At 34.0% G+C, this 19707-nt stretch overlaps 1 protein-coding gene across 1 annotated transcript; it reads right to left on the minus strand.

Moving 5' to 3' along the window:
• Nucleotides 1–353: 353 nt before the first annotated feature.
• Nucleotides 354–19698, minus strand: LOC144963034 (tyrosine-protein kinase Src42A-like). Its single transcript, XM_078896634.1, has 8 exons — nucleotides 18918–19698; nucleotides 13866–13987; nucleotides 12273–12436; nucleotides 10712–10880; nucleotides 10093–10251; nucleotides 9439–9617; nucleotides 8208–8364; nucleotides 354–7295 (listed from the first exon to the last, which is right to left on the minus strand). The coding sequence occupies exons 1-8, from the start codon at nucleotides 19322–19324 to the stop codon at nucleotides 7084–7086; spliced, it is 1569 nt and encodes a 522-aa protein (XP_078752760.1). The 5' UTR covers nucleotides 19325–19698; the 3' UTR covers nucleotides 354–7083.
• Between the last annotated feature and the right edge of the window lie 9 nt (nucleotides 19699–19707).

Genomic DNA, 19707 nt, shown 5'->3' on the forward strand with positions numbered 1-19707 from the left:
GGTTAAATATTGAATTACAGTCCACTCCGGATAATCGCAACTCAGTTAATTGCAACTTTCGGTTAATCACAACATTTCCCAAGAAACGGAATTAATTCTATATAAAAGTCACTGGTTAATTGCAACAAACTTTGTTTAATTGAACAAATTTTCGACCTCTGAATGAGGCAAATTCAAGGAATCAATCAAACAAAATCTCATGATTAGATTTCATCATGGGTGAAATCATGACGCGTTGAAGAATCAAGGATGGGTTGGGTTTAATACTACATTAGTGTGTCACCACCCTATTCGGGACAAAAGAGGGCAGGGCTTTGCAGTTCGGGTTTGTGCGGTCATCTGTGGCCATTATGTTTGTTTTTATTGTTTTTAAGGGTTTTACGGCATTCGCAACACATTTAGATTATATCAGCGCCAGTAAAAAGGATGAAAATGGGATAGTCGAAAGTTCTAGAATTACAATTAAAGCAACCAAGAGAGAGTAAGACAAAGGGGAATTGGGAACAAATAGGGATCAGATGTAGATTCCTAGAGTATACCATCAATGTACTTAGTCTGATATCACCTATAAGTCTCACCCAGACACAAGCACAAGATCCAACAAAGAGGAATACACTCAAATGCTTACATTTCATTATACATTAAAAATAACAAATATAATAATACACAACAGAGAGATGATTTACAAGGAAAAAAATACCATCTCCCAAAACAATAACTATGCATTTGATTGTTTCCCTCCCAGGCAAGGACTCCGGCCAGGGTCAGGACAAAACCAAGCAATCTCATACCAAGACAAAGCAAAAACAGAAAGCATGTTAGAAAACAGATATAAGGGAATAGAAGACACGGTAAGTACCTCCCTGCCCACTGTGGAGGTAGGGAACCCCACCCAGTGTGACCATTAGATATGAGACGAGTGGGCTGGGTATGGTTTAGACAACAGGTAGATGATGACAGTTGTGAGGAGAGACTGAGCGATGATATCCCTTGTTTTGTGATTGACAACTGTGCATTGTGATCGACGGGTTTGGTGAGAGCTTATTGTCTCTCATTACGGCTAATCTCTTGGACTCTTACAAATGTTGAGAACAAAAAGTGAAAGTGAATCCAATCTTAAGATGTCGGCTTGCCTCAAAGCTGTTTTTGCTCGTCAAAATCTATACAGGTCTGGCATATATTTTTTATTCCAATTAATTGCTCAGTCTATGGTGGACTCAGATTTGAGTTTACCATATTTGTGTAAAATGTTGCAATAGTGGACAGAAAACTCAACTTCAGTTAATTGCAACTTCGGTTAATTGCAACATTTTTGCTGATCCCAAGGTGTTGCGATTATCCAGAGGGGACTGTATAAGGTAGCATAACCATTTTAATAGCAGGATATATAGTCAGGCTCTTATGATTACGGAGTGTAAAAGAGTGAGGATGATCTTCACTGAAAACCAATATCTATTTAGGCTAGAAAATTAGATGCCATCACTCTGAAACCAGAAGATCAGTTGCAGTGTATGTATCCAGTCCATCGGAGGACTGGTTTAACACTTTCAAGGAGATTGGAACCAGTATTTTGACATCACACTTTTGGTCCTTATTGCACTGTATTTATCATTAACGAAAAAAAAATATCTTTTAAACAATCTGTATAGATGTATATATGTATACATGAATCCTCCCTATCAATGATTAATGTCACTGAAACAGACCTTCAACATTTTCTAACATTTCTAAAGCAAGGATTTAAGAAATGAACCATTAAGCAAAGCAAAGCTACATTATGATTATTTCAATATTCAAATTACTGTTATGTTCATAAACACAAATATAGTGAAACTATACATTGTGAGCTATCTCCTCCTTAAAATGGTATTGTGTCGAGGTAAGCTTCTCGCTGCTGAAAATTTAATTCATTGTAAAAATAAAATCAAACTAGGGTTAAATATTTATGCTTTTTTGAGCAAAGTGATAAACGTTGCTGTTTGAGGGGGACTATTTACCTGTTAAAGGCTAGATGATGGGTTAGTCAAAAAATTGTGAATCTGGATAAGTTCACACAGGGTACAGGAAGATAACAACAGGTGTCTATCCATTGAAATTGATCACCACCAAGAGGGATACACTCAAATACTACACATGTATAACTATAAATAACATATAATGGGGAGGCAGCTGATTACAAGAGAATAAAAAAAAATCATCTCTACCAAAATTATTTTTTTTTACATTTGAAATAGGCTAGGGATAATATTATCTTAATGTGTAAAAACATAAAAATAAAATTTAGAATTTTCATTGATTCTTATTTCTGATCATTTCCATTTCTGGCTTGTACTACATCCCGACACAATACAAGATTTAGGCAGTAGGTCACAAATATATAATTGGTCCATGAATCGTTTTCTTTGAAAATGAACAACAGTCACAGACCTGCCACACACAACAAAGTAAAAATCTGAATTTTTTTTTTTGTTAAATCCAAATTTCAAAACGATAAATCTGTATCAAACCAACAGCATTGTTTCCACCATAATCGAAATTTTTAAAAAATAATTTTTAAATGCTTTAGAATTGATGCAGTGTATTTCAGTTTGGTAAGCTATTCATTTCTGAGTAAATTACCAACTTTTTCATTGCTTTTCCTTTAAAACTTTGGTCAAACAAATATGACTGGTGGCAAAAAAAAAATCAGAATTTGGTCAAATTTGGCCAGCTAAAAAAAATAAATCTGTTCTTGCAGCAGGTCTGCAGTCAGATGACAAGAATGCAAATAATTCATCTCATCAATCAAGGAACATATCTCTAAATATTAAGTATAAAGTAATAATAACAATGATACACGATTCAATGGTAAAGTACAATGCATATTTTTGCGTCTGTAAGTAAATTTCAATTTTGAAATTATAAGTTCATGAATATCACATCTAAAAGTTCGAGAAACAGAGTGATGAAAAGTGGAATACAAGTAATACTATTCCCAACATCGAAGTGACCAAGCAAAGTTGTTTGACAAAACAAATTCCATTCAAACGTACGGTCCATTTATATATCATACCATTCAACTTTTTAAACTTTTGTTTAACAACAATGAATAAATTTATGGCAGCACATTAGTCATATTTCAATAAAATACAATGTTTAATTGATTTATGAAAAAAAAATGAAAACAAAACAAGACGACGATAAAATCGATGACTAGGTGCAATTTGTGTTAACAACGAACAATTTAGAAAAAACAATCTGACATACATTATATGAAAATATCTATCACAAAAAATCAAAACAGAAAACTGAACACAATTATATCTATCAATATTATCGCCAGTTTTGCTAAAGAACAATGTAATTTAAGATTAAGATATACAACATTTCTTTTAATGCAAGTCAAGTACATAGTCATTCACAAATTCAATTTGCTTTCATGTAATGAAACAAGAAGTAGTACTATTAAGATAGGATTTATACATCTTAAATGATTTCACTTTCACTCCTGGTTTTGACTGGCTCATGACGTGAAAATGAAGTGAAAATGGTTACAATGAGCAATTTGTCAAAAGACATAAAGAAAATCACATCAAAATTGTTTGTTTTTGTTTTTAAGGCGCTTGCAACACATTTAGGTTATACCAGCGCCAGTAAAAAGGAAGAAAATGGGATAGTAAAAAGTTCTAGAATTACAATTAAAGCACCCAAGTGAAAGTAAGACAAAAGGGAATGGGAACAAATAGAGATCAGATGTAGATTCCTAGAGCATACCACCAATGTACTTAGTTTGAGATCACCTATGTCTCATCCGGACACAAGCACAAAATCCAACAAAGAGGAATACACTCAAATGCTTACATTATACATTAAAAATAAGAAATATAATAATACATAACAGAGAGATGATTTACAAGGAAAAAAATATCATCTCCCAAAACAATAACTATGCATTTGACTGTTTCCCTCTCAGCTAGGACTCCGACAAGGGCCCGGAAAAAAACAAGTAATCTCATTCCAAGACAAAGATAGAAAGCTTGTTGGATAAGATATAAGGGGATAGAAGACACAGTATGTTTTTGAAAACCCACAAAAATCTGATCAAATGATATGTTTGTTTTTTGTTTTTAAGGGTTTTACGGCGCTTGCAACACATTAAGGTCATATCAGCACCAGTAAAAAGGAAGAAAATGGGATAGTAAAAAGTTCTAGAATTACAATTAAAGCACAAAAGAAAAGGTGAGACAAAGGGGAATTGGTAAAATAGGGAACAGATGTAGATTCCAAGAGCACACTGTCAAAGTATTTAGTTGAGATCACCTAAAAGTCTCATCCAGACACAAGCTAATACAATGCATAACAGAGAGATGATTTACAATGAAAAAAATATCATCTCCAAAAACTATAACTATACATTCAACTGTTTCCCTCCCAGCCAAGGAACTCCGGCCAGGGTCAGGACAAAACTAAGTAATCTCATTCCAAGACAACGACAGGAACCAATTGGAAAACGGGTATGGGGGGATAGAAGACACAGCATGTACCTCCCTGCCCACTATGGGAGGTCAGGATCCCCACCCAGTGATCAAATGATAAACAGAATAAAAGTTTAAATGAACAGACTATATTTCCAGACATTGCTATACATACAACAGAGTTCTATCCGACAATACTCAGCAAAATAGCTAAGAAATGTTTGGAAATTGAATGTAAACCCTAACACATGATAAAAATAGTTGTGAAGAACAAAATTCTAACCTCTAAAAAATGAGTAAACCTTTAGTACTTCCTCTTTAGTTTCAATCTCCATGACACTGAACTATTGCAAAGAAACCCGATGTATGAACTAGATATATTAGTGCCCAAGAGCCTCCAATCTATACCTCACCCAGGATATAGGCCAAATGAAAACTTTTAAATGATAATATATGTCTATAATGAAAATAATGCAGGAGATATGAAAACAGCTTCCCCAGAAAACATATGTCTCTTTCATCAAAGCGCCCCAACAAAACCAATGAGCCTCTTCACAGGACAAAGAAAACTTTCAAGTGACACGGACAAAGACCATAAGGAAATGGAAGAGACAATAAGAGTTGACTTTGAAAAAGAGACATTGAAGGCCCTCCACCCAGGAAAGGAACATCACCTATAAATATGTATGTAAGCAATATCACCGAAATGATCAGACGAATCACCGCAATAAACTTATTCTGCTGGCTAGAAGATAAGTAAGTAAACTGGCAAGATATTTTAATTCTTAAGAGTTCAGCGATTTCAGGCAACAAGTTATACCTGAAATCAAAATAAGAACTTCCAAAAAATATTTTTTTTAGAATTAATAAATACATAAAAAATTATGCTAATCAGTTACATCTTCCAAATGAAACAATGACTTGAAAATACCAACACTATAAATTAATTTTCTTTTATTCAATTTAAAAAACGCCAAGTGTTCTAAATCTCATTCCCTTCCATTTGCAAGTGTTATGAATAATCAGGATTAATTTCATTAAAAGCGAATGCAGATCTTATCAAATTAAACAATTCGAACACAATGATTACAGATGTTGAAATGTATTGGAAAATCATTTAAAAATTCCCTGTATAAACATAAACTGAAGTCCTCACAACCCGTGTATCATCACAAATCTAAGAAAAGCAACCAAAAACAAGTTGGCTATACCTTGAATTGGCACACAATTAACTGATCTAATAATATGAGTGTGTACAATACAGTACAGTAAGTTCACGCAAAAATTAAAATAAATCATGAAACAGTTTTTACACTGTTAATCCTATCTAATATCTTTCAAATATTTCTCCCTCCCTTATAATTATTGTCATTCCAAACAAAAATATAAAACAACGAATGCAAGCTATTTTGTAAGAAAATAAGTCTTGTAAGTGCAAACGATATTGGTAGAGGTAACACTACAAATTTGAACGTATAGACAATCTGCATAAATTCAATAATCATCTCATATCAGAATGGTGGCTGAATAGTTCTATCTTGACCAAATCATCAGTTTACTCTAGTGGTTGCACTGAAATGCCAATCTTTTCTCATAAAAAAATTCTTAATCAGATCAATGGTGATTTAGCACACAAAACAAAACCTTTCAAGCCTCCTGGGCCTTTATCATGTACACACAAGTATAGGAATGTTCTATATCTTTTGCTGTTGTTCATATTGAGAGGATATATGTCTCAACTGCCTTACAACTTATGCCACAAAATGTTTTAAGTTTGAATATTTTAACTTGATTTTCATCAATTATTTCTAAATCATAACGGTTAAAATATATTTATTGCCCCTCTCCATCAAGCTTGTCAAACATATCAGATCTCTTGTTTCACTTATTTCCATTCCAGCCCCTTTACATTATATTCAAACATTTTCACAGCCTTTGACTTGCAGTACACTGAAACCAGATATTTATCAATAACAACACCAAAGATCATATTTATTCACAGAACGATTAATTCATATATTGTAAGAGCATATAGGGAATGAGACACTGAATGAAATCAACAGATAATTTTATTGTAAACATATTCTTACAAGAGTTTGGTTTTTAAATTCAAAAATGTGTTTACTGTAATCCTGACATTGATATACAAATAAGAAAATTTGAAGAAAAAAAATAAGAAAATTTAATTCCCAGGAATAAATAAACTGTGTCAACATCGTGTCATTGGAACTGATTTGCCCAGGATTTTTTTTCCCCGAGCAAAATGCAGATAATTGAGCACAAATGTTTCACTTTTTAGCATAGCTTTTTATCTTTTTATGGATACCTCCTCCCACCCCACAATGAAATTGGTAAAAATTGCAGACCATTTCATCATAACAAAGAATTACTGAGAAATAACTAAATTGCAATAAAAAATAAAACTGGTCTAAAAATAATGAAAATCCACAGCAAGTGGAAAATGCCACATTCACATAATAAAGGATAGTGGCCCATGCCTCTCAATTATTATTGGCAAATTCAGATGTAGTCATTCCAAGATGGGGAATTTTAATGTCAGATGCTTCCCTCACAAAAATTTGACATCCATATCAAAGCTGAGACAATTGTGTATAATGATAAGATATTATCATCGCACGAAAGAAGCCTCCCTATATTCCTTGGGGTCCATTTGGAAAAATTCTTCAAGCTTCCACTGAAGTGTTTCGAAAGTCGGCCTTTCAATTTCCTCTTTTCGCCAACAATCGAGCATAATGTCATACAAGGTCTTTGGACAGCCCTGGGGGCAAGGCATCCTGTATCCATGCTCGACTTGATGAAGCACCTCTGCATTTGTCATTCCTGTATAGAAACAAGTCAGAAAATGATAAAACTATTAAATCAATAAAAGAACTCAAAATCATGCTCCCTTGGCTTTTATCCCTTTTCTAGCTTGAAACAAAAAGTGCTCTCTTACAACATTAAAATCCAGTTTTTCTTCCAATACAACATTAGTGAAAAGATCTCAAATTTTACCAGAACTGGTCATATCGGCATAACATTCAATCGATATAGTCAATAAATGGTTTAATAAAATAACAAGAATAGATTTTTAATTTATAATTGGCTAACAACATCTCCCTTTGAGGTAAATTACAATAGCCAATGAAAATGTCAGCTTGTTGACACAGTCAGAACATTCAGGTCAAAAGTGAAGTCTCGGACAATGCTTTATGCTAATTGTCGATACGACAAGAACACTCGATGAGTAGTCAGATGAGAAGGATACTGTACCATTTTCCAGACATGCCACTATAGTACAAGCAAAACCCTACGCTAATCCTGAAAGGGCTTCCTTAAGTGGGCTTAAGACCGGGTCTTTCAAATGACTTATGGCCTTCGGAAACAGACTACTTTTTAAAGTTAATTTAAGTGAAATGACCTAAATTTGAAAACCAAGACCACTAAATCATTCACACTGACTTCCCTTGTTATCTTGCATTTTCCATTTGTTTCCCTTTCATTCTTTGGAAGGACTGATATATCTACAATACTCTTATATCAACTTAAAACAGCGGTCCCCACAATGTCAATACATCCGACTCGGCTGTATTAATTCTAATAAGAAAAGGAGCACCAGTGACAAAAGATCAAATTATTTGCACAAGAAGTCTAAGGGCTCTGTGTAGAAACAAAATGACATTGAAAAAGTATTAACACATATATATACACGAGACATTATAAAAAATTTAATGACTCTGATAAGTGGGATACCTGGATATGGCACTCTTCCATATGTTACAATCTCAGTCAACAGGATCCCGAAAGACCAAACATCAGACTTGATTGTAAACCTGTTGAAGTTAGCAGCTTCTGGAGCAGTCCACTTAATGGGGAAGCGGGCTCCAACTCGAGCTTCATATTCATCCTCCTGAATAAGAATATAAATGAGAAAAGACAATTCTAAGTCTTGATATTCAAGTTCAAAACAACCGAAAATGATGAATACAATCTTTCCATAGTCACCACATCTTTTATACCTAATAATGAGATTTAAAAATTGCTTTCAATTTGATGAACACATTCAAACAACTAATTTTAAAAGTTTTAAAAAATCATACACAGACAGTATGTATTAATACATGTCTGTCACAGAAAAAATTGAATACAATAAGAAATTTATTATAGAAATGCCCTCAACACTAGACGTAACAAATTTCACAAATATTATTTTTATTTGAATAAAGCTGAATCAGAAAAAAATAAGGGTACAACCATAAAATTGATATTTTAATACATTATACTTTATAAAAAGAAAAAAAAAAATATTTTTAAATAAAATTTCTTCACCAAAAACAACAAATTCTGAGGACACTGTACTAAATTAACAAAAAATATATATCTACATTAACATTTTATTAACACAGAATTTGTATCGCTTTCATATTGGAAGATGCTCTGAAGTAGCACAGTTGGCTATTTCTATTTGGTCAGTAGACAGTTTTAAATTTTTTTAATGGAACAATTCTGAGCCATCGTGGCCTGGTAATCTTAAAAAATGATAGTTTTATAAACAGTGACAAATTCAATTCCACTGGGATGCTTAGCAGATACGAATAGCACTTGCACAGAGGACAAAGACCATTTTATTTGGATTGTTTCGGTTCCCACACAATGTCTCAATTTCTTAATATGAGTCATTTATGATATTTCATGTCCAAGATAAATAAAATCTTAAGTACCCCAAAAGTCTGAGGCCTTGCTTTGAGCACCCACGAAATATCAAAGAGAGAAAGATTCTGTGATGAAAAGGTCCAAATCCTTGTGGAACATTGCTTATTTGAGTTGTGATCAAGCTACTCAATTTCAATGTAGATCTTATAACTCAACTTAAACACACACACACAAACACACACACACACACACACACACACACACATAATTTCTACAAATTGAATCAGTTACCTTTAAAAGATATTTATTTTAAACAATAATTATCCCATACCTTGATGACTCGTGCAAGACCAAAATCAGCAATTTTAACATTATTGTTGTCACCGACAAGAATATTTCTAGCTGCCAAGTCACGATGAATGTAATTCTGGGATTCAAGATATGCCATCCCACAGGCAATTTGAGCACCAATATCAATTAAAGATGGCAGTTTAAGTATTCTGCCTTTTCCTGGTAAAGAAAAATAAACAAGGAATTGGTAGAGTTAGGATTATTAACCTGTTACATAAGTGGGAACTTGAGTGAGATCAGTTTCAGACTGAACATGCAAAATGGAATATATATCGAGGGAAATGCTCTAACCTGTATACAAAAGAATTTTATTAAAGAAAATGCATCTCGAGCATTATTTTGCCTCTCTATCCTAATATCCAGCTCCCTTAACCTCACTTATTATAAAAAGTATGAATGATTCTGAATCTATTTTAGTGGTAAACCAAACAACATGAAATCCCCACTTATCATAAAGAATGTGTTAGGAATACAGAATACTACTATCAAGAAATTTATTTATTTATTTCTTAAATGAGCATCAGCGGTCACAATTAGGTTTTGGGTTGTAAGAAAATAAAAATGATATATTGACAACTATGATTCAATTCAAGAAAAATATAAGACATAGCAATATATCTTTATCTTTATATACCTTGCAAGAATTCCAGCAAGCTGCCATTTTTCATTAGCTCTGTGATAATATAAATAGGTTCATCCTGAGTGCATACAGCATATAATTGGATCAACTTTTCATGACGTAGTTTTTTCATGATCTGAGCTTCAGCCAAGAAGTCTTTTGGATCCATGGTGCCTGAAAATCATTTTAAAGCAAAATAGTGAACCTTTAAAAAAAATATCAATTAACAGTGTTAAAGCAGTATAAAGTATAAAGACACAAAAGAGAAAAGAAAAAAACAAACTTTTAGTTTAAAATTAGCCAAACAGCGATTGGATTCAAATTTCACAACGTGAAATAATGAGCTGATGGAGGACATGAAGATAGCTATGTTGAGAATGGGTGTGGGGAGGGAGGTTTACTAAAACAAACCGTCGATGAAACATTTCTGGCTTTGCAATTACAAAGAATAAAATAAAGAAACAACAACGACAAAAAACAATAGTAATATAGTAATAATAATACTATTGTAATTTTCTTTTCATATTTTAGTTTATTGGAGGGAAAAAATCCAAATCAAACTATAAAATTTCATTCTGGTTGGCAACTCTGCTAAATTTCATGCCATTGAAAAAAAGAAATTAAATCATCTTACCTGGTTTCAGAGTTTTAATAGCAACAGGGGTAGTGTTGTTCCACAGACCCTCCCAAACTTCTCCAAACTGACCATGACCAATCTTACGGATGAGTTTAAGAGAGCTTTTCGGAATTTCCCATTGATCTTTCGTATTATAAGACAAGCCTACAGTTTGTGGCTTTTCAATCTGAAAAGTTTTATGACAGGAATGAATACAAAGATCTGAAAAAGTGTCTGTGTAACAGTGCCAGACAAAGCAAGAAAAAAAAATACACAAAAAAATTTATCTGACTAAGGATTGAACTTCCGACCTCCTGATTACCAGTCAGGCATGATACCATTACACCGTACTAATATTTCCAAACACAAAAAAATTAATAAATAATAATGACATCAAATCTAACTAAGAACACTGCATGATTTATGTTAAATCGCCTATGAGATGCCAAGTTTCGTCCTTCATATTATGTGTTGCTACTGACTGCTGGCTTTGGATCCATTATAAATGCTTTGAGCACATTTGGCAGATACTGAGTTATATAAAAGCTTAAGTTTTTTAGGGCTTTTTTTTATCTTTTAGTAGAAATATTGAAACAACAAGAAAATGATTGATTAACTAGAGTTAGCCATTAGATATGCATCAATGTATGACAAATATTTTCTTTTCTTCTGATGCAATGAATGATGTATAAGCCGTCTGTACTAATAGACTGGATTGGATATTGACTGAAAAATGTATTTAAAAAGTCTGGCACTGTATGGTATAAAACAAATGGAAAGTCCTAAATGGAGTTCATGGTTATATAGATAAAGCAGAAGTCTCTCGTTAACTAAAGATGTCATATAAAATTCTATATACAAAAAGATGTAGGTTATATAGTGAAACATGAAAGCACCCACAACTTTATGGGTTGATCTACTAATAAGCTTGAGATAAAAATAAGTAGTTCTTCAAAGTCATTAAGTTCCATAGAACCACAGTTTATCCCTACTTCTGTAGCTTTCAGTTGACAAAAGCTCAGTTGGTTAAGTACTTGTCTCTCAAGTAATGGGACCAATACAGATTCCGCCTTCCACCTCCTGTCCACCCAACATGAGGAGTATACGAGTCCAATAGATCTGGCAAAAAGTACTTTGCAATAGACTCGACTCCTACCCACCTGCACTTGTTATTGCCAATTTTACTCATTAGGAATCAAGAAAAACTTCAGCTCTATGGGCCTTATGGCTCTAAAGGACTAATATTTTAATTCCTTCTGAATAATTTATAGTTCTGAACTATTGCAATTGAAGTATATTTTTATCAAAGTCTATTCAGCCATCTTTAGAACACACTAAAACAATTATTCTTTTTTTATCAATATGATTTTTTAAAAACAATTCAAAATTTATCTCTGATTTCCTAGGATGTTCATCCCTGTCTATTGGTAACTTGGAGTATACAGATCTTTCATATTGCTATGGGAGGCTGTTAAAGTTAAATGCATAAATGCTTAAATCTAAACAGATTTTGTAAGTTGAATATAAAAAACATTTTGGACCTTAATCAAAAATTAAAGAAGCAATATCACAATTTTACCTGGGAGCAAGGTTTCCTCAAATTCACACAGAGGCCATCAGAATCAGCACTATAATGATCTGCGAGATCTGCCAATGTTCTGAATGTAATTCTTCGGGCAATGAAGAAACCACCTTCATCCAATTGCCTGATACGATAGTGTTTAACTGTGTCTCCATCCCGTACTGTAAATACAGTAAATAAATTTCAAATCAAAATATGTTTGGAAGTTGACAACACAATTATTTACATCAATAACTTTCTTTGCACACAAAAATTGATTTGATACAAGGTCTTATTAATTAAGTTACGAAGGTGCCATTTTTAAGTCAACAGGGTTCAAAGAATCAAATTTACTCCAAATTCTAAGATTTAAAAAAAATAACCATAATAATTCTTTACAACAAACCTTCAAATCTAAGGTTGGTGTTCCCATGCAGATATCACTTACTGATTACCAAATTTTGTTAACAACACGATGCGCCAATCGTACAAAAATTGATGTTTTTAATAACAAAAATTAATTCAATGAATCATTACATAAGATCATTATCAAAAGCAGTGAATTGCAAAATGCACTGATGTGTTGGTCATAAATACCATCAAATTAGGGGATTTTATGCCATAACGCTGGTTGAAAAGTGAAAGGTCTACCGCGTGTTCATGGAAACAAGGACCTTAAAAATTTACACCATTTCCGATGGGACCACTACTAATAATTCTCATTATTTGATCCATGCATAACATTCTAAATCAAAATATAAATTTTCTTTGAATTTTTAACCTAACAAAACTTTATCTTGTACATTCTTGCTGCCTTAGCTTTGCAAGCATTGTCTCTTAACACTGAAAAAAGGTGTTATATATACTAAATCATTGTATATGAATTTAAAAAATATAAAAAGAAATAGTTTGTCAATGACAAACCTGGTTCCGGATAAAGCTACTGCTAATGTGTAATATTCATATTCTCTCAGCATGAATAATTGTCACTTTTTAGTTATTGGGGGAATTCCTCTAAACAAGTCATTGCGTTTGGCAAAACAATCTGCCTCGACTTGGTTGTGATGTGGCATATCTTTCTACACTAACAATGGCAATGTCATTAGACTGGCGCCTGGAATTAAGTATTTGCTGTGGCCACGTCGCAGTTGTGAAAGCATAATTTCTAATCAGCAGCAGCGGCTGGTAAATCAACTTTAGCAATGGAATTGCTTACATCAGAGGAACATTAACTCTGAAAAAAATATTGATGCTATTTTCTTTGCATAAAAAAATATTTATAATTATGCACATAATTTCAGATATTAGAGGCACAACCTGTTTTCTAAAAGTAAATTGAATTTGTATATTTTGCAAAAAGAGTTTGTGAGATGGCAATCATTCACTTCTTTTTATTGTAGGTTTGAAAATCTGGCATGATCTGAAATAAATATAAGATCAATACCAAACTGTCTTAATCTTTCAAAACAGAAAAAAAATAATTTTTCAGTATGGATATAATTTCAAATAATGAGACAAATTTTATCACTAAATGTAACACAGTATTCTTTGAATTCTGTGCTCTGCATTTGACTGGCAAAATATCAAATCTTATGATTACAGTAGACTTGCCTGACAAAGAGTAATCATTTCTTCTGCTTTCACTGTCTCGTATCAAAAAAGCTCCGTGTTCGTTTTCAGGCGATAAAAGCTTCTTTTCAGCCTCAACTCTCTTTATTTTTCCAAAGTACCAACTGGAATAAATAAGATAAAATTTTTCTTGACAAGGCGGATAAAGATGGAAGTGTTTCTCCATATAGAACTAGAACTATATCTCCATTTCATACAGTACCATCCATTACTCCTATAGCCAGGTACTCATTCACACATGGGTCTTGTATGGTAGGGTATTGTGTGTTAAGTGCCTTACCCAAGAACAATGTCGGGACCAGAAAATTTCTCAGATCACTGTCGTCCATAAGTCCCCTTAACATTGTTAGACTTTTGTGACACTGTACTGCTAAGCCACCGATCTGGCAGTTGGCAGTGATTATGATGACAAAGTAACAGTCGTGGTGATAATGGTGGTCATTGACTGACAATGATGTGGTAACTGGTTATGATGGTATGTTTGTGGTGATAGGTAATATGTCTGAGATTTTTTGGAATCCAAAATATAATATAAAAAGCAGTTTTAAAACCAGAACTGGATTTCATTTTAGTGGAAAACTGTTAAATGGCTGGTAATCCCCATCTTTTAAATTGCTCAGATTGTTGAAATCCTGACACATCAAACATTTGAGACACTTGTTACAAAATCAAATACTTAGCATATTAAATTGCTTTCATCAATGATTTCAAATGTTAGTATTTAGGGTAATCATTTTACCGCTTCGCCCAAACCCTAAATAAAATAAAATCAGCCACATTATCAAGAGACAGAGGTAAACAAATGGAAGATTTGCAGGTTATGATTCTAACACTTTTATGAAGGTAAAATATGAAAAAGGAAAATACAACTCTCAATTGAATAAGCTGAACTGATTCATAAATAAGTAAGGTTCTTTTCTAATGTTATTTGAAGAGTTGCAATCATGTAAATCTGAAATTTCTTTAAAATCAATAATTCAATTTGATTATATGATGATGATGATATTGAGTTGGAGTAGGAGAAGAAGAAGAAGAAGAAGAAGAAGAAGAAGAAGAAGAAGAAGAAGAAGAAGAAGAAGAAGAAGAAGAAGAAGAAGAAGAAGAAGAAGAAGAAGAAGAAGAAGAAGAAGAAGAAGAAGAAGAAGATGAAAAAGAAGAAGAAGAAGAAGAAGAAGAAGAAGAAGATTTATGTAAATCTCTATACACTGAACTGCTCAAATATGGATTCATCCAAGGATTAAGGTTTGCCACCCACAACAGCTCATTCAAATTCAAGACCTGCTGCTGCTAGACTTGCTAACCAACCTCAATTACTTTTAAAGATCTATCATATTTTCCCCAATATTTAAGCTAGTTTCTCATACAGTGCAACCCCTGGATAGCGACATCCCCCGGGACCGGAAAATGATGTCGTTATCCAGGGGTGTTGTTATTCCGGGGTTTCAAGATGGCGGAATAAGGGGCGTCGTAAACCCCTTGAATACATAACAATGAGGTACACGGACCAGTGACAGAGAGAAGATACGTCCCAACAATGTTAGAATGTGTATTTCTCTTGTTTACTAAGTGTTTACCAGTTACGCTTTCTCTCTCCAGTGTGTATTGCAGAGACACCAACTTTAAATTTGGCTCACAGGAGTTTCAGACACCACTCGTAGGAATTTCAATGCGGAAAGAGGAATTTCGGCATACAAAAAAAAGGAATGGGAATGGTATTTGGCCTTCTGTTTACATATTGTATAGTTCTAAATAGATAACTGATTAGAATTATATTATATTATGATACATAAACACATTGCCAAATACAATCCCAAAGTTTCCTTATTCCAAATGAAGTAAAACGCCAAAACCTAATGGTAGAGATTGTAGTAATGGTGGTAGTGATGATGAAGATGTGATAGTGGTTGTTGTTGTAGTAGTGGTAGTGATGATGATATGATGGTGGTGCTGGTGGTGGTTGAAGTAGTAGTGGTAGTGATGATGATTTGGTGGTGGTATAGTGGTTGTAGTAGTTGTGTCGTGATGATAATGATGTGGTGGTGGTTGTTGTAGTGGTGGTAGTGATGTTGATGTGGTGGTGATGGTGGTTGTAGTACAAATGGTAGTGATGATGATGTGGTAGTGGTGGTTGTAGTAGTGGTGGTAGTGATGATGTGGTGGTGGTGGTTGTAGTAGTAGTAGTCGTGATGATGATGTGGTGCTGGTGGTTGTAGTAGTAGTGGTAGTGATGATGATGATGTAGTGGTGGTTGTTGAAGTAGTAGTAATAGTAGTAGTAGTAGTAGTACTTGTAGTGATGATGATGTGGTGGTGGTGGTTGTAGTAGCAGTGGTAGTGATGATGATGTGGTGGTGGTGGTTGTAGTAGTAGTGGTAGTGATGATGTGGGGGGGTGGTTGTAGTAGCAGTGGTAGTGATGATGATGTGGCGGTGGTGGTGGTGGTGGTTGTGATGAAGATGAGGTGGTGGGGGTGCTTGTAGTAGTCGTTGTAGTGATGATGATGTGGTGGTGATTGTAGTACTGGTGGTAGTGATGAAGATGTGGTGGTGATGGTGGTTGTAGTACAAATGGTAGTGATGATGATGTGGTGGTGGTGGTTGTAGTAGTATTGGTAATGATGATGTGGTGGTGGTGGTTGTAGTAGTAGTGGTAATGATGATGTGGTGGTTGTAGTAGTAGTGGTAGTGATGATGATGTGGTGATGGTTGTAGTAGTAGCGGTCGTGATGATGATTTGGTAGTGGTGGTTGTAGTAGTAGTGGTAGTGATGATGTGATGCTGGTGGTTGTAGTAGTAGTAGTAATGGTAGTGATGATGATGTGGTAGAGGTGGTTGTAGTAGTAGTGGTAGTTGCAGTGATGATGATGTGGTGGTGGTGGTGGTTGCAGTAGTAGTGGTAGTGATGACGATGTGGTGGTGGTGGTTGTAGTAGTAGTTGTGGTACTGATGATGATGTTGTGGTGGTTGCAGTAGTAGTGGTTGTAATGATGTGGTGGTTGGAGGGGGGGGGGGGGTATCCTTGGAACAAATTGACCTCACCGGAATTTGACGGAAATTGCCTGGAGCCCGGAATTTTTTGCTTCAGACCGGAGTTTTTTCCGGTGAAACCGGAGTTTTGGCATCACTGGTATTGTCATTGTTTTGATCATAAACAGTGCTCAAACGCCATTTATCAACTAAGAATAAATTTTTAAAAATCCAGTGTCAATATCAATATGATGACAACACTGCACAAGAACACAGATGCATACATCTAGTTTTGATTTTAATTAAAATCCATACAATACTGCTGATGCTTTTTGAACACCAAAATTTTTATTTAAGTGCACCAAAATTTACAGGCCCTTAATATTAGTAGTAGTAGATCTACATCTTCTGATTAAAAAACAAACAATCAAACAAACAAAACATTTTTTTTTTTAATTTAAAAAAAAACGAAAAAAAAAAAACAACAAAACTCTGTATTAATCACAATAATATCAAATTTGGACTGATGTTTAGGGGGAAAAAAACAACTGATTTTTCAAATGAAAATAATAAAGTAAAACATATTTTTGTTTTCTCGGTTATTCCAACATATTCTAGGACCATAAATCCCCCCCCCCCCCAATTGGACACGACATTGCCTTATATTAGTTAATCTCCACTGACCTCAGACAAGTAGCTAACAGGGAAAGTTAATGTACCCATTAAGAGTGCGAAATGACGATGGTTGGGTATCAAGTATCGGTATCAATTGTTGATTATTTTTATAACGATGTCACTAAACAGGGATTTTACTGAAATATATATCGCTATTTTGGGGGTTTTATTACTAATAACGTATAGCAAAAAAATTGGGACCAGAGGTCAATGTCGTTATCCAGGGGTTGTCGTTATTCAGGGGTTGCACTGTATTTTCCCATTAAAAATCATAATTTTCAACATCAGCAACTATTCAAATTCCAAAATTAATTCCAACAAGATTTATGGAGACTTATCAAGTTGGTGGAAGGAATGAAAACCATGCAATTCCTTTGCAATCATCTGTCTGGCTACTCAGGTTCACATCAAGCTGGAGACTATATTTAATAACATAAGTCTTCCACTTTTATAATTTTTCCCCGTTTTGCTTTTTACATTCAGCATATTTTAAGCAACATTCCCATATTGTCATATTTTGGACCTTAAAGCATTTTAAAAAATGAGAAATCAAACTGGTTGGCAAGTCTGCTGCTACAACTGATCAGAAGCAGAGTGTCCATAAGACTACACAGCTTCATTGAACTACCTAGTCTTGAAGACTATACTACAACCACTATAAACAAAAAAGGGGAGGACTTCAGTAGTTTCACAGCACTTTTATGATATTAATTAATAATTTAGCCATTATGGACTTTCAATTAGTTGCAATATTCAATAAATGTTACTATTTAAGATAGGTTTCATTTTTTATACGTGGTGCGCTTTTTCTAATTTCAAAAACAATTTGATGAGTAAGTTGTTTACGGCTCCGGCTGACACAATTATTACTGTTTCCCATCAGTTTCGATATTGCAAGTGATGGCAAATATCAAGTTTCATAAGGTTATAGTTATAGTAGACTATCTTTAGTTCGGGTTGAGGGGGGATTGGAACCCTCTTTAGGCGCGCTGTGAAACTACAAAAGTCCTTCCCAAAAACGGAACATTCCACCTCAAAGTAATTCCAGATTCTCGTGAGATTCCGTCAGATCAAATTATTCATTATAAGACAAATGAAAGACGTTTCTCTAACTTTCTACTTCATTCCTAATTATAAATAATGGCTAAATCTTGTTATATACACAAAGCTTGAGGTTTTTCATTTGCCATGGATATGTTTATCTGACGGATGTTGACAAGAATGTTATATTGTATACGTGTGAAAAAGCTCTATTGTTTCATTTCATAAAAATCAAAACAATAGTAATCGGTAGATAATTTAAATCTAATAAATAAAAATGAATTGGAAATTGAATGCCACACCCACTCTTCCATTGTGATTGACGTTAAAAAATTATTTTGATTTATACTTACGCTTCAGATTCCAAGCTTTTTAATTTTGCAACATAGTTTGATGGAATGTAACCTTCCTTCTTAGATGTCTTTGATCTAGCATACCACCAATCTCCCTGGGTGTCATTAATAATTTCTAAATGTTCCCCCTTTCTGAATGACAGGTCTTCATCTGTACGAGCATCGTAGTCGTACAACGCAACAAAAACTTTCAATTGGCCTGTAGCAATTGGCACCTCATTTGTTATTTCTGTCTTATGTTGCGGAGACTGATTGAGCGGTGATGCGCTACCTTGAGAGTTATTTGTGTTACCAACAGAAGCACCAACAACATTTGTTAAATTTCCATTTACAAGACGATTAGGTGATGCTTCACCGGCAGGGTTGGAGACTGGCTTCGAGTGGGTTCCCCCGAAGCAGTTACCCATTGTTGTTATCGAACATCCGTTAACAATTAATTATTGTAACAAAACCCTCTATCTTAAATAAATATCATGGTCCTCCTCAGATAAATGGAAAATTGTCATTGCTGTACGACGTATTTTCACACAGAAACCATAATATCTTTATGTCGTAGAGTCTGATTCATGACAATGTTATTATCGAACTAATGTATCAAGACGCGTGCAATTTAATGTAAATTGTTTTTATTGTTGCAGATTTATTATTTTATACGTATTATAGGCTTATTTTTTTGCCCACTAATGACGATATTTGGTCAATTTTAGAAATAATTTGATCCAAATTAGCGGACTCTTTATTGTAAATTAGACGGGTTGTCACTTTTACAATGCTGTGAAAATGAAACCGT

This window comes from Berghia stephanieae, chromosome 1, assembly GCF_034508935.2.
Source record: "Berghia stephanieae isolate SIO BIC M18660-M18661 chromosome 1, UCSD_Bste_1.3, whole genome shotgun sequence".
NCBI lineage: Eukaryota > Metazoa > Mollusca > Gastropoda > Nudibranchia > Aeolidiidae > Berghia > Berghia stephanieae.

What these genes read in the sequence shown, in the direction of transcription:
- LOC144963034 (XM_078896634.1), bottom strand. Translation starts at nt 19,324, where the DNA reads ATGGGTAACTGCTTCGGGGGAACCCACTCGAAGCCAGTCTCCAACCCT. An exon ending in CTTGCTGGAATTCTTGCAAG is followed by an intron (nt 9,618 to 10,092) that starts GTATATAAAGAT and finishes TTTCTTTACCAG; the next exon opens with GAAAAGGCAGAATACTTAAA. An exon ending in TGGAAGAGTGCCATATCCAG is followed by an intron (nt 7,296 to 8,207) that starts GTATCCCACTTA and finishes GTTTCTATACAG; the next exon opens with GAATGACAAATGCAGAGGTG.